Source organism: Ricinus communis, chromosome 2 (assembly GCF_019578655.1).
Source record: "Ricinus communis isolate WT05 ecotype wild-type chromosome 2, ASM1957865v1, whole genome shotgun sequence".
NCBI lineage: Eukaryota > Viridiplantae > Streptophyta > Magnoliopsida > Malpighiales > Euphorbiaceae > Ricinus > Ricinus communis.
This window is the reverse complement of record NC_063257.1, coordinates 14,312,883-14,338,705: the sequence shown is the minus strand read 5'-3', so window position 1 is coordinate 14,338,705 and position 25,823 is coordinate 14,312,883. Positions and strand designations below refer to the sequence as shown.

The 25,823-nt window shown below is 29.0% G+C and overlaps 1 protein-coding gene across 1 annotated transcript; it reads right to left on the bottom strand.

Annotated features, from left to right (window-relative positions):
- Positions 1-15,652: 15,652 nt before the first annotated feature.
- On the bottom strand, positions 15,653-19,453 carry LOC125369117 (EPIDERMAL PATTERNING FACTOR-like protein 4). The gene is made up of 3 exons (XM_048370549.1): positions 18,558-19,453; positions 18,336-18,385; positions 15,653-16,144 (listed from the first exon to the last, which is right to left on the bottom strand). The coding sequence occupies exons 1-3, from the start codon at positions 18,694-18,696 to the stop codon at positions 15,917-15,919; spliced, it is 417 nt and encodes a 138-aa protein (XP_048226506.1). The 5' UTR covers positions 18,697-19,453; the 3' UTR covers positions 15,653-15,916.
- Between the last annotated feature and the right edge of the window lie 6,370 nt (positions 19,454-25,823).

Sequence of the window (25,823 nt, the reverse complement as noted above, 5' to 3'; positions counted from 1 at the left end):
TACGGGTTCAGCTTGAATAAGGATGAGTCCAGCGAGGCCCCGTGTAGCTGGAACACAACCCTGGAGGCATGGGCCCCTAGCGCAGGCCCTGCACGAGGTCAAGGCAAGCCACACTCTAAGCCCACGCATGCTCAGTCTAGGTAGAAGTCTCCCTTTAATAATATGTCGACCATCCATTAGAATAAAACGAGCGGCAAAATTCCCTCTGAACTCACTTTTCAAGCCCAAAAAGTCTTCCTATAAATAAAAACCCTTCTCTTCCAAGTCAAGGATTGGTTGGTTGATCAAAGAATTAATTAGAGCACATTTATTGTCATCTTTTTAAGAAAAATCTAAAAAAGAAAGGAGAAACCAAAAAGAAAAAAGAGGATTAATCCACTTATTTTCTAGTGAGGAAGAAAAAGAATCCCCTTTTTGTTGTCTTAAGCAATTGCTTTAAGGTTTTTCTCAACCAAAACATCCTTTTTTCCAAAACTTATTTACTTTTCCTCCAAAAATCAAAAGGTAGCCATTTGAGAGCTAAAATTTACTCTTTATTTCGATTTCTTCATTATTTTCATGTTTATTGCATTTTCTTTTATTTTATCTCTATTTATTTATTATTTGTATCCTGCCATTTTTCAGTGAAAATGTGATATTTTGGTTGCTAGGTGTGTTGACCTCACGCGCATAGATGGAACTTGTACTCGCGCAAGGTCAGCCTTGAACTAGCCATCGAGTGTCATTTTGAGATTTTAACTTTACATTTTGCTTTTTGTGGCGTCATTTTAAGGCCTTTGGGACCTAAGCCACCGAGCCTGCGGGAGGTCGCCTTTCTCCGCGCTAGGCCAAGGAGCCCTAAGCCTAAAATAATGTCATTTTCTCCCTAAACTACATTGTTTGGTGAGTTCCAAGCCCTAGGAACCTAAGCTTGCGAAGTCAGCCTCCATATGCCTGGGTCTAGTAGCTAAATGAACCCTAACTTCACATTTTTAGGTGAAAACGACAGCATTTTATCTTTTGCTTCCATTAAGGGATTGACCTCGTGTGAATGGAGCCTATACCCGTGCGGATTCGAACTCAATTCTTCAAAATAGGGAGTTAGGCATCCCAAAATGATATCATTTAGCCCTTGCGTGTTCTAAAAGAGCCTAAACCTGAAAGAGGTTAGCCTTCACCCATGTGAGGTCACCCCTATGAAGAGGCTAAAGATTTATTTTTCTTTAATTTTATTCATTTTAATGTTTTATTCAATTTCTGTCTTTATTTATTTGCACTATATTTTATTCATTTTAATTATATTATTTGTTATATATTTTTTTAACATGTTTATTTTATTTTTAGAATATTTAATGTGCTAACCTCCCTTAAAATGCAGGATTGATATTTTTAGAGGATTCCCTCTAAAAATCAGACGAACTCCCTAAATAGAATTAGTTTATATGTTTAATTTACATTAAGGCCCTTTAAGGCTGGTGTTTGTTTAGTTCCCCTTAATTTTCCTTGATCTGCTTTAATTCCTTTCTGGTTTTCTATTCTCATCATCTCTTTCTTTATGTGTTTAATTTTGTTCTTTAGAAATATGCCTCACATATAATAAAGGATAAAATTTGACTTAGTAATTGTTGTGATCACCCCATATACCTATATAAAATAAGAAAAGTTTACCAAAGTAGGCTCTCGCATTGCACTATGTGTTTATCTCAAATACTAAGGATAAAATAAATGTCATCTAGCATAGGACTAAATAAAAATTACAAAGTGGTTTGAACACCAAAGCATGCAAAGATAAAATCTAAGGCACCAAAGTGTCTCCTGACTAAGACTAAAGGCATAAACGTGCTTCCCTTCTAGGAATAGTCAAGGTACTTCAATACCTCCACCTTAGGATAATCTCTTATTTGCTCACCTCACATGCTAAAAAAGATTAGAAAAATAAAAGGATTGATGAATAAAAAGAATATAGGATAAAATTGGTTAAGATAATAGTATTAGGTTAGGTAAAAGCTCATCTACTCTAGTGGAGGCTAGGCGTCACTACCTAGGCGGATAAGAGTGCTTTCGTAGACCTTCCTTATTCGTACCTAACGTTCTGAACCTAGAATCTCCGATTTTAGGGAAGGGAAAATTTAGGCTCTTCGCAGGAATACAAAGTCATCATCTTCACTCCCGAACATTTCCCAATCTCATTGGGTGGCAACTCCTTCTCTAAATTGTCTTAAGGCCTTTCGTAATCTCTTAGGACCTTTAACAAAATGACTTATTTCGTTACAGGCCTATTATAAATAATAGTTCCTTAACACAATAACAAGGTCGCATCATCGCTTGGAGTCGGTCTTGAAAAGTCACGCTCATGATAACCATGGCTTAAATAGCCATTTAAAACACGATATTAAAAGAATATAAAAAAGCAGCCTACTTAGTGAAAATAAAGCCAAGTGATAACATAATTTTGAAATAATTCAAATACATCTAGACGTCCCTAAAGAAAAGGGCTTCTCAAATAGAAAAATTATTCTAAATAAATACTGTAGTAAATTCCTTCAGTAAAAACCCTAATTCCATAAATTTTACAAATCACTTCGTTACCATGTATTGAGCGATTCAACAATAAAAGAACTATTAATAGATATAACGATTCAATGATAGCCTAATACATCTGTAGCCTCCTGTACTTGTCCAAAATAGTCATATAGCACCCTAAAGTTCAAGTTTGACCTATTAGACGCCTCTATTTAACTAATTGCTCACACATAAGCACGTGTAGGGTGATTTGGCAAGGCGCATTTCATGGTAACTCTGACCCAGGAGTGAGCTATTTTTTAGGATGCTGATGTGGATATAAAATAGCTTTATTTAAAAAAAAGGTGGCTATCAATTTGGTCCCAACCATCATCTTCTTCATTCTTATTCTCTTCTTGATTTTTAGGTTTTTGTCAAGTTACATTCTTTGTTTCTATTTCAAAAAAAAATTCCTTCTTCTCATGATGGAGCAGTTTGAAGTCGACAAATTGCTCTAAAATTTGGTGTTTTCAATGTGTCACTGTGGGCAACCTGCTAAATTGAAGGCTTCATGGACAGTTTCAAACTCTGGACGAAGGTTTTTTGGGTGTAGAAACTTTAGTGTAAGAATTGTTGTTTATGTTAATATTTTGAAATTGTAGGTTGATTTACTTAATTTAATATCTAATTAGTTTATTTAAATTTTAGAGAATCAGTGCTTATGGGTATTTCATGGGGTTTGATCCACCGATGGCTGAACATTCAAGACAAGTTATTAATAGTTTGATGAGATGTGTTAAAAGAAGTGAAGATGAGATGCAAAGTTCAAAGAATTAAGTGAAGCTTCGAATGGTGTTGCTTGTTGCTATTGTTGTTTTCTTTTTCTAGATTGTAATGCAGTTGGCAAAATTATGGATTGTAATGTAGTTGGCATAATTGTGTAGATGTGATGTAATAGTGCTTGCCTGTTGTTATTTAGTTGTACGAGATTAATTCTAAAGTAATGGAAGTATATACCAGTCTGAAAAAATGTAAGTGTTTACTTTACTGGTATATAAACTGATAATTGCAAAAGAAGAGGACCAAAAACATATGAAAGAAAATACTAATTCCAGTGCATTACAAGAATTAGTCCAATTAAAGGATTGTCATACTAAAAAAACTTACATTTTTAATAGGACAAGACCAACAGATGCCCGAGAAAATATAATCTGACTTCATTTTCATTACAATTAAAAAAAGACTACTACCAAACATCACTTGTACTTAAACTCAAAAAGTGCATAAATTCTCTTAAACCTTATGCCTTCCATCTTGGTTTTGGGACATGAAATGATGTTGAAGAGCTAGTTTGGCTAGAATTGATGCTTGGTTACGGGACAGTTGATGAATGTCTGACATTGTCTGCACTATGCTGGGCACTTCTTCTGTTTTGCATTGTCATCTAAGCTTGTTCCTGTTGCAGCTGTCTGGTGGTAAGAGCATGCTTGCCTTTCCACTTAAGTCCTAGAGGCTTAAAACCTATATCAATAGGTTGAGAAGCATGCTTCAAATGAGCATGAGGTACAATGACTCTACTGCTGCTCTAGCCAGGATGAGAAATGCATTAAAAAAACACTTATTAGGATGAGTCCCTATGACAGTTGAAAATAGTGGTGCATGACTTATAACTTACACTATACAATGTATACCCAGTTTGTTCATCTATGTAGCACCTTATGCCATTCAATCTTGGTATTTTTGGCTAGTGTGGTTGTCTTGTTGATTCATTGTTAGGTGTATGAATAGTAGGACTAGTAGCAGCATTGTTTCCTCTGCCCCTTCTAACACCTCCTCTCCTAAAACCTTTACCTCTACCTCTACTATTTACAAATCTACCAGTTGAAACAGTTGGGACATATGGTGTGATACTAGTGGACTGAGAAGCACTTGAGACATTTGGTGTTTTAGGTGGTGCTATTGATGTTGTTGGGTTAACACCCTATTCCCTGCCTCAGCCTGTATTCAAGTAATTATGTAATACAAATAAAAAAAAACTAATGCAATATATTCAATCATCACATTGCATACCTGAGATAGAACATTTTTATTTCTCACTTCGTTAGTAGTTGTATTCATCACATTAACACTTGCCTATTTCAATTCACAAGAACATTATCAAATAAGTATTTAGTAAACTATAATCCAATAAAAAAAAAAGGATAGCTTTCTTTACAAATACCTGACTTGTTGATGTTCCTTTATTAGGACAGCCTTTCTTATTGTGGCCTTTAGCTTTGCACAATGAGCAATTCATCTGTGCACCTCTTCTAGGAAATTTTCCCACCTTTTTTGGCTCATCCTGGATTTTCTTCTAGTTTTCTTTAGCCTGCCTGACCTTTTTATTATTTCTAGAGGTTTAATTGGATTATGATCTGACTCAAGCCACATTCTCATGCCAAGTACTGGTTGTATAGGGAATGCATAAGCTTTGAGATATGTTTCTCTTTTATACCATTGTACAATAAACTCTTCTTGTGTCATATTCCTATGGTTCATTGCACAGATGGCATGGGCACAAGGAATTCCCTTCAATTGTCAACTCCTGCAGGTGCATGTTTGTTTTCATATATAAACTGTATGGCCATAATCCCCATCAGAAATTTCAAACCATGCATTTGCATTCCACAGAATCTGACAACTCATAGCCCCATCCCTATTTTTCTATAATATCTCCATTTCCATTAGTGAGATGTTAATAATCCAAGTGTGAGCAAAGTTCCTCATGGTTATAATCCTTGCCATAACTTTCTTCCTAATTTCTTCAGGCATGGAAATTATTGACTTATACCTAGGTATTAAAACCCATGAATTAAAGGTTTTCTCTATATTATTCTCATAGATATCACACTTAATTACATCTTTAAAATATGCCCTACACCATGTCTCTTTGTTGTAATACAAAAGGTCCTCACAAATTTCTCTACCTAGTTTTCCTAAAATATTAAGTTTATCCCTAAATTATGCCTCAAAATTACTCAAGCATTAGGCAGGACATCAATAACAGCAGGTATCAACCCTTAATCCAAATACATATAAAAAACATAAGTTTTATAAAAAAAAAAAAGAAATAACAATAGCAATTAAACACAGTAAACATAATATCTTACCTTTTGCATGTCTGTCATAATAGTCAACCCTTTCCCATTATGCAAGTCAAAATCATCTCTTAAGCTTTGTAAGAAATGCATCCAAGTGACCTTTGTCTCTAACTCAACCACAGACCAAGTAATGGAAAACATCTGCCCATTGCCATCTTTTGATACTACCACAAAAAGTTCTCCTTTGCAAACTCCTCTCAAGAAACATCCATCTAGCCAATCATCTTCCTACATCCCTCCTTCCACCCATGTTTACAAGAACTTAAGTAGACATAGAATCTATCAAACACTTCACATCCAGGTGTTTTTCTTTATCAACCTTTACAAAACAAGTACTACCAAGATTTGATCTATTAATCTTATCAACATAGTCATGGAGCCTAGCAAACTCCTGCACATGATCATCCATACTTTACTATAATACCTTTCTCTTACCCCTTCTACAAGTAGTTATACCAACATACATCTTCAAATCTGTCACGACCCACTCTGTGGATCCGTGACCGGCACTAGGGAATGGGTAGGCGTAAGGCCACTGAATCTCGTAGTAAGCCTGACACTCACAACTCAAACAAACCTCATTTCAAATTAATATTATTAAAGCCACAAATTATCTTAATAGCTACATTTTACATAATAAATTTGGTCTGCCATGAAAATTAGGCGAGACCCGAAACTCATAAAATTTACAACTGATACATTTACTATTACTACAGCGGAGAATCTAAGATTTACCAATTTACATACCAAATCAAATACATTACCCGATGATGAAGGAGTCGGGTTACTGAATAAGAGTCGCGGGAAGACTAACAGTCACGAATCTGAAAAACAGTAAAAATAAGATTGTCAGTCTCGAGAGTGAGTTAAAATCAAATAATCTAGAGACTATTGCAGTCTTCACAGAAAATATTAATTATTCAAATCAGTATATCAAACCATGCACATAAATACCAATCATACTATAATCATACCATAATAAATAAATAAATAAAAATATATTTTTACTTTTACGGGACGAGTGGCTCAGTAGAACCCTAACCCCAAATTCTAGTAGCCTTTCGGCTCTCTTAATCCAACAGGTCTGGCGCCCAGAGAGCAAGCTCGATCAGGGTCCTTACCTCCAGCCTGAACACTTGAATTCCAAATAAGCCGGCGCCCAGAGAGCGTTGCACAATCAGGGACCTTAACTCCGGCAATCAACTGAACTCAGCTCAGAGAGCAATGCTCGATCAGGGTAAACAAATCCATAATAATCTTATGTCCTTAATCATTACTGGTGCGCACGCAGTCTTGATGTAACCCACTAGGTGGCATGTTCTACTAAAGCCTCATCCCAAATCACATTCAACAAATATAATAATAATCATGGTCTAGCAAAATTATTAAACACATATCAAAATAAAGAATCAGAATTTCGAGGAAACAACGTGCGATATGTGGAAAAATAATAATAACATTTGTGTGAATATAACATTAACTATCAAAATAGCGACATAATATTACTAGTAACAATATTGGAATTAATCTCAGTAAGTAATAATTAAATGAAATTATTTATATTGCGATACTAATATTCATATTAAATATGAATTTCAAGATAGTATATCAAGTTAGGTTTGGCAATAGTGTAGAGATTATGTGACTTTAACTCACAGGATTGGGCAACCTCCTAGCTCTGCTCCGGTGCCTCGGTTGGAGCTAGCCGAACAGACAGATCATCTAATCACGGAAAACAATTTATCAATATGCTGAAACAATCGATCATTAATCCTAGGTCTAAACTCCTAGGACTGACTGTCTAAGAATCTCGACTCAGGAGAATTCTACCGAAAATCCGGCAGAACCTCCCCTACAACACGGACATTACCCCCGTAAAAGCGGGTCCAGGACCTGCCAGAAAAACACTTCAAATATTCAACAATTCAAAACAACAGGAGTCGGGTCCCCAGACTTCACATTTTTCCTGACTCCGCTACACAGCACAAAACACGAGGCAGGCAAACCGACAAATAATTATTTTTGACTCACAATATCATCAAATACTCAACACAATCAATAGACACACAAATTAAATCAAAGAATTCCAAAATTAACGGGCCAGAGATAATTATCGAGACGCTTGGTCGCTCGGTCGACTCGCCTCTAGCCGCCGGAGTCCGATCGACGATCCGAACACATCATCGGACTCACAACGACGCGCTGATGACGATCCCCACTTCTGATTTTTCGATCTGACTCCCGATCATCCGGAGAGAATTTTAGAACGATCTCGGCCGTCAATTCGCAAACGAAGTCTGATCGCCATGAAACCGGTGCCATTGTGAAGCTTGAGCTGAGGAGAGTCGGGATACGTCCTCCGATCATCTATAGCTCGCCGGAGCTCGCTGGAAAAATCCAAAAACGCCTGCTGCCCCCCAAACTTCACTCTGCCGGATCTCGCAATTCCGGCCACCATAGGCGTCGCCGTTGCCGCCGAAAGAGAGCCCTCGCCGAGAGGAGCCGATCGCCACCGAGATCGGCCGGAAGGCCGGAACGGCTTCCCACGCACGATTCCGCCAAACGCCGCCATTCTCCGCTTCGGCCGCCACCGACGACCCACGCCGCCGCCTTCCTCTTCTTCTTCTTCAGCCAACACCCTCTCTCTTTCTCTCCCGATCTTCTTTCTCTCTCCCCGATCCTTCCTTCTTTCTTCCTTCTTTCAATATCGACATTTGACCCCTGAACCTTTTCTTATTACAATTTGGTCCCTCAACTTTCTTAATTACTTACAATTTCATCCAGTAAAATTTCAATTTAACCCCTAAAATTTTTGTTAGCCTTTCAATTAAACCCTTAACTAATTAATTTGGGCCAAATCCGAATTATTGAAAATACATAATTACATAAATATCCCTGACCGACATATTTATTTACAAAAATACCAAACTCACAAATTTCCATTAGAACCCCATGAAAATAAAATTATACTTTCAATCCTTATTCCAAAATAAATTTCCAATTTTGTCCTAACACAAAATTAATTTAAATAATAAATTTCCAACTTAAAATCTAATACTACTAATCAATTATAATACCAATTTTTCCAAAATTCTTTTATAAACATCCTTTACAATTTCTAACATAATTTTCCAATATATAATTTTACTTATACATATACATATACATTTGGAAAATATTAGAATAACCAAAAATATAATCTACCCTTCAAATAATTTACTTAATTAATTCTTAAAATTTCAAACTAATTGGGTATAGAAAAATAATTCATTTAATTGACTAATATTAAAATTTTCATTAAATCATTTCAAATTAAACCAAATAAAAATGAAGCTAAAATTAACTTAAATAAAAACTCATTATTAAATATATAATAATTTTGGGTATTACAAAATCTTTTTTGCACAAGTCTTGTAACTCTCACAGCTTGATAGATGGCTATGAAATAATCTTATTCTTGAAGTACTTTGCTAAAATTCTGAGTTACTCAATGCATTCTTATTAAATCTGTGACATTTATGCACTAGTTTATAAGTCTTTACCATAAAGTTCTCAATATTCCATTCATAACTTGCAAATAATAGCCATAGGCAAACAGCCTTCTTGTACTTCACCCTCATTCTGCGAGCTTCATTTGGTCTTAGCTTCAACTGCACACCCTTGTGAATTGCATATTTTGCTACAACTTCCCTAAACTAGATTACATTCTTAAAAACCATTCTAACCTCCCATATTGGATACTGGCGTTCAAGATCATAATAACCTTATTATTTTCTATCCTAGCAGGAAGATCTACTCCCTTATCATCTTCTTCAAGGTTTATTTCATTGCTACATTGGTCATCACTTACATATTATTTTTCATCACCAACAAATTTTTCCTCATTTTTATTGCTTCCTTTACTAAAATTTTTATATCTCTTATCATGTCGAACTTCACCTAATGGCACCTCCACAAATCCATCTTTTGCCTCTCTCATTCTTTTCCTCCTAAGATAATCCCTAGCAGCCTCTCTTACATCCCTCAATTCTTTATTATATTACTGCCATAATTGTCATCCTCATCAGTCCATATCAATTCCTCACTTTCAGCCTCACTCTCACCCTGCCCTTCACCTTCAACCTCCCTTTCAACCTCACTCTGCTCTCATATATTAGTTACTTCAAATCTAAGATTTTCATCAAATATGCTACTAGATGCCCTAGCATTTTTATTTATAGTGTCCTTCTCATTTCCAATAGAAACCCTAGCACAACTCTCAATGATGTCACTAAAGACATTCTCAGCTACTATCGGATTATCATCCACATCATCAACATTGTTGTCCCTTGAAACCAAGAAGGGGGATTGAAATGGTGATCTTAAATCACGAAAAATAATAATTTTAGGTAAAAACATAAAAGATCAAGGATAATATAAAGAGAGTAAGGGTTAGAGAATATGACACAAGGGCTTATAGTGGTTTAGGAACAATCCTCCCTATATCCACTCCTGAAGATCACACTTGAGTGTTTCACTATAATCACTAAGATTACAACATTTGGTTTTACAAGTTCACCTAACAAATTAGTGTTTACAAGGCTCACACTAAACCTCTTTCCTTAGTGAATCAATCTCTCACTAAGTCCCTTAACCCTTGAGTATTAATGGTTACTTAATAACTAATTCCTTATATTTTTAATACATAAATTTTTAGTTGAACAAAGAGTTTTAACTTAATATACTTTACAAGGAAAGAAATTAAGTGTAAAAAGTTAAAAAATAAATTTGTAAGAGTTTTGGTATATCTAATTCACACACTTAGTTATAGAATCTTTAAGAGGAGTATTTATACTCATACTAAATCCTTGGAAACGTTATAATAAGGCTAAAAACTCTTTAATTGCAATTGATGACTTAACAAAAAATCGCCTAAAGTCATGGAAAGCGCCCCCGCGCTTTCTAAAAAGAGACATTGGGACTCCAATGGCTCCAGCCACGTGGCATTGATAAGGTGGCTAATATCTCAACAATTACTGATATCTCATTAATTGCGAAAAATGCCTTCGTGCCATAGTAGCGCCCTCGCGCCTTCCTTGTCCGTGCCCAGAAGTGCCTTTGCACTTCTCATCGCGCTATCTTCTACCAATTTTTGTCTCAAGTCCTGATATGAAGTGCCATGCGCTTCTTAAGGCTTTGACACTTTGATTTCCATGTGTCATGAGGCAATTGGCCTATTGTTAGGTGGACTTTTCAACGTCTTGTGAACTTTTGGTCATGTGAAAAGCGCCCCCGCGCCTTGGAAGCACCCTCGCGCTTTTGGGGTCTTTCTACAAGACTTGCTTCAATGCACAAGAATGTTTGGTCTAAGCTTGGTTCCTTCAGTGCTCTGTCACATAGACACTCAGTCATGATGTTAGTAATGTTTAATTTAGTTGTTAGGATCAAAATAAAGATCAATTGCACCTTAGGTCAACAAACATTAATGATTTCTTCTGCCTGATCTACCACATAAGTAACATACAAATCTACAGTCTGATTATTCAACAACCCTTGTGCAAATTTTGAAATAACTTGATCATTATTTAAAGCTAAGAATCATTACTACTTTTTGCTTCATCAAACACCCTACCTATTGTCATGTATACCCTAAGAACTCAAATAAAGATAATTTCTCAAGCTTAACATTAAGTATATATTCAACATGGATCTCATTAACATACTGTTTAGTGGTCCTTGAAGAATATGCCCACCAAAGTGCCACCCCAAATTGATTGCAACATCCATTTTCTATAACAAATGTAAAAAACATGTAACTATCATTAACTTATATTAAAATTAAGCTAACTTTCATTTTTTTCTTTCAAAATACAAAACCCTAATCTCTTAACACACACTAGTAAGCCCTAATATTTTTACAAAATAACAATAATGTCATTTTAACACATACAAAAGCAACAAAAACAAACATAATTCCCAACTCAGAAAAAGCTTACCTTTTTTCAGCTCAAATTCTTAAAGCTTTCTTCAAAACAACTTCTACAACTGCACAATGAGCAACTCAATAGGTTTCTTTCTTTAAACAAAGCTTCTACAACTTCTCCTTTAATCAGTGGCTTTCTCCACTACTTAGTTGAAATGCAGTCCCTTCAATGGCTTCTTTCTTCAAATCTCAATTTCTTTAAACTATCACAATGCAGCAAAATCATTTTCTATTTAGTTTGTTGATTAAGGATTTCAAGTTGAAAAATAAAATTAGGGATTACAAAATCAATTTAGGAGAATAGCTCAAAGGAATAATTTAGGAAGAGAAGAATAAGCTAACCGTTTAACATTAATAAGCTGAGAGAAGTTGTGCAATAGCACTTTATGATGCGTCTGCCATATCACTGTGAAATGCCCACGTGTCCATCTAACTAAATGAGTCAGCGCGCGTATATATCACACCATTCTCTAAAATCCTGCAGGTGCTTATGTCTGAGCAATTAGTTAAGTAGAGGTGTCTAATAGGTCAAACTTGAAGTTTAAGATGCTATCTAACTATTTTGGACAAGTATAGAGGACTACGGATGTCATTATACATATAATTATATTTTTTATTATAGTAAATTAATCTACACATATACATATTTATATTTATAAAAGGCCTAATTATTAAGTAAATCTTGAACTTTATATTTTATAATAATTTTATCTAATTATTTCAAAAGTTTTAAAATAAATATCTATACTTTTAAATTATTTTCAAAAACACTTTTCAATAACAATCTTTAAAATCTTAGAATGAGAAAAATGTTGCAAGTCAATTTTGCTTATTAACATAAAAATCAGTGAATTAATAAAGAACTTGTTACATTTAGATGTGAAATATGTGAAAAGATGTACATATGTGAAATTTTTAATTATTATATTATTAAGTCTAGGATAAACCATTCTTGCTTATTCATAATTGTTATTCTTTTAATAAGTATAATCGACTTCCCATATCATCATTTTTTAACTTCAAATTTTAAAAATTGTCATCAGAAAGTGTTTTTGAAAACAAATTAAAAGAATAGGTATTTGTTTTAAAATTTTAAAATAATTTGATAAAATTGTTGAGAAGTGTATTTAGGATTTAATATGTAATTAGGCTTTTATAAAATTTATGGTTAAAATACTATTTACTTCTTATTATTTGGCCTAATACACAACTTGATCCTTGCATTTTTTATTACATTAAAAATTCTTTAGATTTTAATAAAATTAACTACTATTTTCTTCTGTGTTATATACTATTTATCTCTTAAGGTTTAGTCTAATATATGAGTAATTATTTTTACAGTTAGTAGTGAATAAATTTAATTTATTATTAAAAAATTAAGATTCACATGTATTGTAAAAGTATATTTATTTAATAAAAAGAATTGTAGACTAATAATTTAATAAGTTAAAATATAGCAAGCATTTTATAGTATGAACTATGTTTTTTTATTTCTACTTTAAGAAATTATAAAATTAAATCTTTTAATTCTAACATTCTATTTAAATTTAAATATCGAAAATATATTTAAATCATTATGACTATTAGAACAGGTATAATCAAATGGAAGCTTCATAATTCATTTTTAAAGAATCTCTAAAGTATAGAAAAAAATTATCTAAATTAAATTTTATAATTTTTTTATATTTAAATCATATCAATTACTTTGAAATTATTAAATTGCAGATTGTATATGCTACATTAAACTTGTGATATATATTGATAAAAATATATTAATATATAAAAATTTTACAATATACATACTTTTCTTAGAAAGAAATAAACTATTTATATTATATTAAGATAATAATTTAATATTTTATATTAAATAATTTTTTACATACCACTACGTATTCTTTTTTTTTTGTCACTTTAATTTGTTATAATAATTTTAATATATAAATACAAACATAAAACATAATATTATATTCATTTTTGTTGCATTTTGAGTCTATAATCATCCATACAGTCTTAAGTTTAAGTGGTATTTATATAAATTCGGTAAATTTATATAATTCTAAAATTATATTTCTATTAAAATCAATATTAAATAAATTAAATAACAATTAGTTAATATAATTCTATAATAATAAATTATTATTAGTACTACTACTATTACTATTAGAAAATATTAGAAATTTGGTGTTTACCTTTATCATTTTTCTTATTTTAGTGCCTAAATTTTTTTTATTTAAGTATTTAAACATGCTAAAAATGCTAAATATAATGTTTCTAACCAATTTTATAGATTAAAGTGTCTTGTAACTTATTTTGAATAGTAAATTGACTTAGATTTCTCCTTTTAAATAAGATCATTTTTGCTTTCTTTTTCTTCTTTCTTTAATCATTTTCAGCAGAAAAATTTTAAATTTTTTCTTTATTGCTCAAAATATTAAAAGAAAAGAAATAGTATAATTTTTTTTATCATTCATTCAAACAAGAAAAATGAAATATTATTCTTTTACTATTTTATTTTCTTACATCTACTTCAAGAAAATAAAAATAAGATATATTCTTTCACCTCGAAACAATAAAATGACAGAGAGAGGAAGGTATTGAATTTTTTTTTTTTTAAATAATTTCTAGAGATAAAAGAATAATAATTAAATTTTTCAAAAAATGAATAGAAAATATAAAAATTAAAAAAATTCAACATCTTTAGTTTTTTAGTGCTAAAAAAGATTTAACAAAAAAAACTAAATAAAAAATAAAAAAATACAATTAAAAAAATTGTAAATAAGGATAAGTAAAAAATTTAAGTAATATTATATTTAACATGGATTAAATTATTACTTTAATATGTACAGTTTATTAGAAATACTATAATATATAAATAATAATAAATTTAATAAAAAATATTTAAAATAGAAAAAATCAAAAATTAAACATACTAAATTTATAATTATTTCTATTATTTATATTATCATTAACAAAACTACGATGATATGTCAATATTTAATTTTAAATAATGATATCTTTACTTTTTTAATGAATTTTTGTACAATTAATTTGTGTAACAACTCTATAATAATAATAATAATAATAATAATAATAATAATAATAATAACTACTGAACAAGAATAGACAAAAATAGTAGTAGTGGAAAGAAATTATAGTAGACATATTGTTAAAAACTAAACAAGGGGCAAATAGACGAAAATAGTAGTAATGGAAAGAAATAATTGTAGACTTATTGTTGAAGGAAAAGGGAAAGGAAGGTCGGAGTATTTTGGATGGGTATATCATTAAGGTACGAATTCAATAGGACACAAATATTGTCATCTTCTTTTTTCTTTTTTTCTTGGTTGGAGGTGAATTTGAAAATATATAAATATCGTCCTCACGAGATCCTTTTATCATAATTATATGATTTGCATATTTAATTGTTAGTAGGAAATGAAACTTCAAGTGGTTCGAGTTTCATTTAAGAATTGGATTCCTTTTTCTTTTTTTTTCAATTTTAATTCTTACTCTAGATTTTAAAAATTAACTATCACATATATTAATATGTTTTAGCTGCAAGAAATCAATAAATGGAGCCTCTTTTAATTGTGGGTAGATATTTTGTCGGTATTCCATGGTTTCTTCATCCAAGATTCTCTTCCTGTTATCCTAATATCACCAAACTTGAATAAGAAAGCATTTCGCACCATTTGTGGGTGGCTTATTATAGCTCCATTTGGCACAATCTTTTCAAATAGAAATTATCCTTTTTAATTTTTTGGCTTATTATCCTTTTTTAGGGTTTTCAAATAGAAAATTATTTTCTAATCCTTTTGAAAAGTTGATTTTTAAAAAATTATATCTTAAAAGTTCAAATAAAAAATAAAAAAATTATGTAACTCTAAACATTTATTCGAAACAATCAATTCCATTTTTATCAAAAAAATGATATATCTGTATAAATTTTTTATATTTTGACATTCGATATCTGACACATATTAATTATTTAAAATTGATATATATATATATATATATCATTTATTAATTTTGTGTATAAAGAAAGACCTACGATCGACAGACATAGAGATGAATATGATAATTAACTAATATTTTGCATTACTTAAATATAAGTGAATGTTAAAAAGTGTATTCTCTATACACACTAAGTTAAAACCCTATATTTCATATTTCTCTTCTTCTTTTGCTTCTTGTTCTTCTTCACATTCATCACCCTAATAAATTAAGAACTTGGCAACATTTTCTTTTTCATAGTCACCGCCACCACAGTGGCAAGTCATCAAATAGAGAATTTAACCTTTTTGACCAATAAATCAAAATGAACCCTCATGCATTATGGCATGTACAACTTGTTGCCACATTTGCACCGCCAAGCTTCTGGATAATATTCAGTTGTCACCGGAGTTCCTGGCGGCACCGGCACGTGCACTGGCTTGCACGGGGTGCAGCTCCCACACTTTGATATGCAGCGCGGCGGTGATGACCCAGGCCCACTAAGAATTCTCCTTGTCGTAATCAAGGAAACCCCCATATTTTCTCTGTCTCTTCTTTCCTCAAAATCCTATTGAAATAGCACCCGGGAAAACATCAATCAACAGTCCCAAAGTTTATGTGAACCACATAAAAAAGTGTTAACATGCGCCATAACACATATCACATACAGGAAAAATATGTAAATACCTAAATTTTTAAATACATTTAATTTATAACGTTATTTAATTACATTTTAATATATAATATTTATATCAGTCAAATTTTAATTATAAATAATTGAAGATAATAAATAATTTAATTAATATAAAATATTTTTATTTAATAAATAACATTATATATTATCCTATAATTAGTTTTATTTATAAATATCGCAATTGTAGCGAGGTTATTATGATTGCGGTTAAACCGCTAAGCGTCAGTGGTGGCGCTAGGACTCTCAAGTCTCAGGAATAAGACGACAAAGAAAGGAGATGAATCCACCGAGGAGTGGCTAAAATGCGCCGAGTATCAATATGCGCTTAAATAGGCTGAACCTTAAAAGGGGACCACTACCGTCGAGAGTTTGCCTTATCATGTTTGATGGTTCCATTGATCAGACGGCCCAGATTGCAGGGGCAAATGTCTGCAGCAGTCTTTTGGCGCCATCTTATTTTATAGCCGTATAAATTGTCTGTTTGGTGATGAGAAAATAGGCCAAACATTTTTGAACTGTACAAGCATAATAATGGGTCACTTGAACTTTGACCCTAATTATCAATTAAAAAAAAAAACAGCTTAAATTATATTTCAATTAGAATCATTATTACATAAATTGAGTAAGAATATAGTTAATATAATTCTATTATTATTATTATTAAATAGTTCCAGTCAAATAATTTTATCAATCACATAAAGAAATGATAAATTAATTTTACAATTTTTAGAAAAAAAGAAATTATTATCAAATAGATAAGAACACTTTAACATATGTTATTAAAAGTATATCAACTAATATTCATAGCGAAAAAAAATAGTAAAGCATTTTCAACAAACTCTTAAAATATATTTCTTCTTTTATGCACAAATTATAAGAGATTCTTTTAATTATTTTTTTTAAAATAATTTAAGAGTTACATTCTCTCTTCTTAAGTTTAAGTCATGCTCTTTCTCTATTTGTACGGAATATATACAAAAATTAATCTATAAAGAGATTTTTTAATTCATTTTCCTTTTTTAAAATGACTTAAGACCCATATTTTCTCTTAAATATATTTATATTATTTTTATTTCTTTTATTTTAATTTTTTTTAAGAGTCTTATTCTCTCTCTACTTATTTTATTAATAAAAAGTTAATTGAAGACTAAAATAGAAAGTATTATTGAAATACATACATTTCAACATAAATTAAAGAAATTATTTATAATTTAATAGGTATATAAGGAATATTGTTAGAAATGCTTTTACTTATTTTTTTTATTTTATTAATAAAAAATTAATTAAGGAGTAAAATAGAATATTATTGAAATACACATATTTCAAAATAAGTTAAAAATTAAAAACTAATTATTTATAATTTAATACAGAAAAATATTAAAAAAAAAATTGTCGGGATGCTCTTCCAGTCCACATTACAAATTATGGCAAATCAGTCAATAAAATGTGCTAAATCTATGGAAGAAAAGTTGTCCTTAAGCCACACTTATTTATAATCTAAACTAAACCCAAATCTATTTAAAGAGAACGCAACATTATTATAAAACAAAATTAAGGAACTCAGATAAAGAAATAAACTGGCAAATATCTGCAATAATTAAACTAAACTCAAAGGAAGCAAGACTAGATTCATTCAGTAAATTAACAGCTTACAGACAATCAGGGCTCCACCTTGTTAAAACCACATTTCAGAGAAAAACAATGATATACATACATATATATATATATATTTTGATGAATAATGCTTTTGGGTATATTATATACTATCATGTAAAGTTTATGATGATTGGGTAATAAGTCAATTATTAACTCTCATTTCATAATAAGAAAAATTATTTTAGATGGTGTTCTGGGAAAAGCTTTTGAGTTAAACTTCGATTTTTTGTAGGTAAAAGTAGTATAATAGTATTGATCTCCTTCTTCAGTAATACTAACAAATAATAATTACAGCTCCTCTAAAAAATAATTGTGGCTCTTTTAAGAGCAATGTATAGAAAAAAGGAACAAATATAAGATCGCAGTAGTAGAGTACTAGAAGCAGATAAAGAGTAACAGTAGCTCTCACCTGAAGGTAGAAATCAGGCCTACTGCTACTAGAAAATGGACACCTTATGACTGCATTTGAAAAGGAAAGTTCAATATTAAATTGTAATAAAGAGGAAACTAATTAAATTAAAAGATAACTATAAGATGGGTATCCTTTCAAATAAGAAAAATTATATAGAAATTTAACAAGTGATCTCTTGGGAATTTAAGGGAAAAAGAGGAATAGTGGTAAATTAATTACCAAGACAAGTAGCAGTAGAAGTGATGACAGTAAAGAGTGCACAAAATGAGAAGAAAAGGATGAAGGAGAGACAGTGAAATGGAGCAGCAGCTGGTTTTTTCTTGAAGCTTACTGAGCTTTTTCTCTTCCAGTAATCCATTCCAGATAAAGTTTCCTTGAAAACAAGATGAAATCTCTTTCTTTTGCACCCTCTTCTGTTTCTGGGTAGAGCCTCTCTCTCTCTCTAATTTCTTGGAGCAGTAGTTATTCAAGATTTAAATCATATAACCCCACAGGTCCCCATGCAAAATACAAAACTGCACAACCCAATTTCACCAGCTGTACCTAATTGCATCTGAGGCCCTCTTCTTCTTCTTTTATGTATGTGATCTGTTGTAAGAATATCGAGTGGCTAGGTGGGTTAGTGGTGGTGGTTGTGGTGGAGATGCAGAAAAAGGAAAAAGTGAAAGAAAAAGCTTGAATTGGCAGGCTAGCTAAGCTTAGGTATAAGTTTAAGGATACATATTTTGTTTGGTTACAGAGAAAGGAAAAGGAGAAGGTGAACCTTAAATCTTAATAATAAGGATGGTCAGTTCCTAAGCATTACCATGTTTAGGGGTTGGATTCTCTTGCAGGCTTTCTTCACTGTCTTTCAACTGATTCCCAAACCCAGAAACAATACCCATTTCATTTTTTACTAATTAAGTATTATTACCTCTCTTTCTTTTTCTCTGTCCTCCATCACCTGCCTTTCACACCTCTCTCTCTCTCTCTCTCTCTCTCTCTCTCTCTCTGGTTCTCTTTTCAATTCTCTCTCTCTCTCTCTCTCTCTCTCTCTGTATAAAAGCCTGAGCTTTTATTTTTCTCCCAAAGCTAAAAGATTATTTTTATCAATCATTGACTGCCCAGAATCAGACACTCAGATTATGCATTGCTCATTTATTTATTATGTAGCTATGTTTACCATAATTTTTTCAGGGCCATATTACCAATTATTCTAAAATTTACATTCTTTTAATAATTTTATTTAATTATTTTAAAATTTTAAAATAAATATTATATTTTTAATTTATTTTCAAGAATCATTTCTAATGATAATTTTTAAAATTTTACAGTAAAAAAAATAATGTAAAAAATCTATTGTGTTTATTAAAAAATAATAATTATAAATCGGTAAAAATAATTTTGTCTTAGATTTATGGTCATTAAAAATCTCACACATGTGTATCATTTCACACATCTTATATTTAAATGCAACAAATTCTTTTTGATTCATTAATTATTATTTTACTATATAGAATTGACTTGCAGCGTCATTTTTTTTATTATAAGATTTTAAAAATTATTATTGAAAAATATTTTTAAAAATACACCAAAAGCATAAATATCTATTTTAGAATTTTAGAACACTTAGATAAAATTGTTAAGAAGTATAAAGTTCAGAATTTAATTAGTAATTTAACTTTTTATAGTAGACAGTGTATTGAGTATATTGAGTATTTTATATTGTGGGATTGTATGATTTAAGATTAATAAATATATATCACTCATTTATTTATTATATAGCTCTTTTGCTATAGTTTTCAAGAAAGAGATTATAAAATAGTAATTTTTATTTATACTAAATATATACTGCTTAAATAAGTCAATGATATATATAATTAGTGTTCTATATTTTAGAGTTAGATGACTGAGACATATTTATTTATTTAAAACTAATAAATATATAACATTCATGACTCATATATTATATTATAGCCTCTTTGATTTACATAATTGATTAACTAGTTATAATATTAGTAAATAACATTGTATTTAATATATATAATAAAAATTGAATTTAATAATCTCAAAAACTTAGCTAACCTATAACATCAGTCTTATCTAAAACCTAACATTACCATATCTTTAATATCAATTTATGACCTCCGTCTCGGTCCACCTTGCAGTATTGGTCGGAGGCAGGGAAAATGTGAGAGATGTGCGAGATTGTTGTCCCATTTCTTCAAGTTTTTTTTTTTTTTTTTTATATTTGAGTTTATAATAAAATAAATTATAAAAAATTAATATTATACATTTTAAAATATATATTAAGTAAATATTTTTATATTTATAAAATTAATTTTTTATTTATACATTGTATGATTGCTATAGTTATTTTAATTTTAAATAATAATTTAAATTGAGTTTATAGATAAAATAAAAATAAAATTTTTAATATTTTATAAATATTTATAACATTTTTATGAAAATAATAAATTAAATATTTTTATTGTCTTTCTTAATTTTTTTATATATAACTTAAATTTTATGTGTTAGAAATAAGTACACATGTCAAAATGTGTCAAAATATAATAACACATGTTAAAAAAAATTAAATCTCAAATACATATATATATTAAGTAAATAGAATTTAAAAATTAACATAATTAGTAATACATTTTTTTTATTTTTTCATATAGTCATACTTTGGAGAATTAAAAATGAATATTCTTGATAAATAATAAAATAAATTATCTATTAAAACTAATATAATATAATTTTTAGAAAATTTTCATATATTAAAATTTTATATTGCTAGTGAATAAAACTAATTTTTTGCCTATTTGACAATTTAAAAAAATTTATCCATATGTAATTATAATTCTATAACCAAAAGCGTTACATTTTTATAATAAATATCAACATTCATCATTTATAAAATAATATTCATTGTTTACTATAATGATGTTCATTTTTTATTCCGTCAATTTTTAGATGCTCATTATTTTAGTAAAGAATGTTCATCATTTAAGATCTACATGTTCATTAATTTGTTATTGGCAATTCAATAGTTATAACTTTATATATATTTCTCAAATCACTATGAAATATTTATTTTCAGATGAAAATGATATTGGTTCTTTACGAAAGTTAGATTCATTATTTTTGTGATGCATATTGAAATATTTTTATATCATATAAACATAATATTCAATAATTTATTAATAAATATTTATTATTAATGAATACCATATTCATTAATTTATTGAAACAGACATATATAACGTAAATATAATATATATTATCTTTACAGTTAATAAATAAAAGAAATCAACTTAAAATTATCTTATTAATATTCATGTTGTGGTATAACTATCTTTTTAATAAAATAAAATTAATAAACAATAAAGATTCAACATTTAGAAAATAAACATTGAATATATATTTAATGAATATGAGTTAACGAGCATTAAGTACTAAATTAATAAACATAAATTCAAAAGAAAAAATGTACGTGAAAATTCTAACACACGAATAAGAGTTCTAACTCACTTGTAACATCTAACTGAACCAGATTACAATGTAATTTGGGATGCATGATATAAGGCCCCGACTTTACTAACCCATCTCCAATGGAATTACTAATTTCATAATAATGAAATTCTAATTTCTAAAATATTCTTGCTCTTTTTACTTTATTTATTCAGAATAGCTCTATATGATCCACATTCTTCTCTGTTTTTTTCTTTTTTGCTTTATTTATTCAGAAAAGCTTTATGTGATCCGCAGTCTTCTCTGTGTTTCTTTTTGCTTTTTAATAGAAAAGCTAAATTAAATTTTTTTTTTTACCAAAATCTATATGAAATCTTTTATTGCTAAAGTGATCGTAGTAATTTAGTTTTAAAATTTATTTTATTGCATTATATATGATAAATTTTATCAAAATAATTCTTGATATTTTTCTATTGTATATGTACAGTAAATTAAAATTATGATTATTTATAAATTCAGTAAAGAACATTGAGATTTACCCAATAGAATATGGGATAATAATTAACGTAATAAAATAATATTATAAAACTAATTAAAATCTGAGAGTGAAAGTGGTGCTTCAAGCAGAAAAATTGAAAAAATAAAAATAAAAAATTAAGGTAACATAATTTTATATATAGACCAAAAAATATTTAGATAATATAATTATCTTAATAATTTATTTCGTCGGTTAAATTATCCTGATACACATGAAACTACAAAAATAGAATTAGTAAGGATTAAAATATTCGTGCCAAACAAGATTTAATATAAGCAATTTAATCACTTAATTAAGCTTAGAATTAATTCAAATTTTAAAGATTGTAAACTTATGTACCAAACATGTCGTTAATGTATAGGTAGAAATATATATCTACAGTAGATAATGATTTTTAATTATAATATTTTTCTATTTTAATTCTTTTATAATTAAATTTTGAAGGAGATCAGATTTTAGCATTTTCTAACATTAATTTGAAAAAAGAAAGATTTTACAAAATTTTGACAAATAAAAAAACACTAAAAACTAATTTGATAAGACTATCACACAGTATGTACGTTTTCCTTTTCTTCCTTCCACCACACCTTTTTACCTTCTTTTTTTTTTTTTAATTTCTTCTTCCTAATATTATTTTATTTTCCTTTTAATGTCTGCATTCTTATTGGTACATATTGCTGTATTACTGTATTATATCATAACCAACATCTCTACTGGTAGTAAATGACTCATAATGAATAATGGTATATAAAATATATAGTCTGATGAGAAGTGAAATATTCATAAAATAAATATAATCAATTATAAAATAAAGATGCAATGATTATGATATATGAAAATTATATGATAAACTAGTATTTAACTTAGCTATTTATTTAGTAATTTCTTTATTTTATTTTAAGTGTAGATCTAATAAATGAGATGGTGATGTATTTTTTTCTTTAATTACTCAAGCTAATGATGCAGCTAAAGTTTTTTCTACCAATATAGATTGAAGTAAAGATGATGTCTCTAGTATATTCAACCTAAAAATTCTCATATTATTATTAAATTGATATGATAGTCAACCAACAATAACAAATAAAATTAATAGAGATAGGAAGGTAAAAAAATAATTCATCAAATAAATAAATAACAAGATTCATACATAGTAAAATGACTAAACAAAACACTTATGAAACTAGCTTGATATACTTAATCCAATAATAATTATAATTAAATAGAAAGACATAAAAACAAGACAAAAAGAAAAACTCCTTTTAAATCAAGAATCCTTCAAATAGGAAAATAATTGGTTCTCACTCTACACTTCTTGAAAAGTTCCTTAGATCTTAAAAAAACAATGAAAACTAAAGTTAAAGTGTTTGTGGAAGATGACCTTTAGAGAATTGCAGAAAAATGAATAATGAACAGATGCGGACTGAATGTCTATATTGTGTAACTGATCTCTACTACTTGTAGAGATTCTCTTGCAGAGTTCTCCTCCAAGTATAAAATTTCTAAAAGTTATATCATACAACTCTTAACTATCATAACTTAAGTAAATAACTAATAATGGTTTATAATTATAAAAAAAAATTAATTAATTCCATTTGGATCTTGATATTTTCAACTAAACATGTGAAATTAGTACTCCACGCGTCTTTAGTTCTGAGTCTTGGAAGCAACAGCTATATTTAAACCCATTTATGAGTATTTAGCTCATATTTTTCCTTTTTGGTTAATAATATCTAAAATTGGACAATAAAGCTAAAGTGAGATAATAAGCACATATTTTCACATATTATGTATAACACTTTCAATTAAAGCACTAAAATACCCTAAATATACCTAAGAGCATATAGATGAGATGATAAAGGTCTCTTCTAGTTTAACTAAGGTCTCAAGTTTGAAGCTTTGGTATGCAGCTGCATTAAAATTCTTGAGGGAGTATTTTGCCACCAATAAGGGTCCTGTCCGGTACGCTTTAAATTAAATCTAGATTTATACATACCAAAAAAGAAATACCTTAAATATATATACATAATATAAACCTATCAAATACCTCCCATACTTAAACCTTTACTTGTCTTCAAATAAATAGCAACTTAAGAATTAACCTTTGTAAAAATAATAAAGAACATTCACACTCAGCTTAAGGATATTACTCAAATGAATTTCACTAATGCAAAGATCATTGCCAATCCAAGAAAACTTGAATCATAAAAATTTTCTTCAAAAGTATAAACTCAACCATTGTTAGTCAAAAGATTCAAGTATCCAAAAACTTAAGAGTAAATGTACGAACCATTTCTATAGTAAGAGTAAGTTCACTACAAGGCCGATCTCACAAGGAACTGTAGAACAATTATTATAAAGACTAATTGTCACAAAAGAAATACTAAAAACTAAATCTAGACACTCTGCATCAATATTTTGGAGAATTGAAATATTTATAAACAAATATAATCAACTATAAAATAAAGATGCAATGATTATGATGTATGAAAACTATATGATAAAACTAGTATTTAGCTTAACTATTTACTTAGTAATCCCATTGTTTTACTTTAAGTATAGATTTAATGAATGAGATGGTGATTTGTCTTTTTCTTTAATTATTCAAGCTAATGATACAACTAAAGTTTCTTCTACCAATATAGATTGAAGTAAATCTGACGTCTCTAATACATTCGACTTAAAGATTTTCATAACAATTATTTAATTAGTTCCTCCTTGGGCCTTGATATATTCAACCAGACTTGTAAAATTAGTAGTTTATGCATCTTTAATTCTGAATTTTGACAACAGCAGCTCTATTTAAGTCTTTTTGTGAGTATTTAACTCATATTTTCTCTTTTCGGCTAATAATTCTGAAATTGGACAATAAAACTAAAAATGAGGTAATAAGCACATATTTTCACATATTATGTATATAAAACATTCAATTAAAACACTAAAATATCCTAAATATATATATACATAATTTGACCTATCACTGAGTTTTGTCATATTATTTAGGTCCCTTTTCTTTAATATTTAATTATAATATATTTTTCATTTGATGAAACAAACTGTTACTTCCTTCCATTAAATCTTTTCGTTAGTTAACTATTATTTTTGTCTATAATATCAATTATATCCTTATAAATAGAGAAATTTTAACATTCCTGAATTTTATCAAATTATATTAATAAGTTTCTCTATTTTCAATAATTAATTTTAACATTCTCCTCCAAAATATTAAAATAATTAATTCAAGATTTAAACATAAATTAAGAAATTTTAAAATAATAGTTTACATTTTATGGAAAAAATTTAGTCAATTTAAATTTGAAATTTAATTAGCTATTTCAGTATTTTAAAGTTATAAATTACTAAAAGAATTTTAAGAAATCAAAATTTACACTTAGATACTTTAATTAGATAATACCTTAAAACAATTGTATGAAAATACTTATAAGATAATATCTTTTATAATTAATCAGTTATTAACTATTAAGTTAAGTCAACAA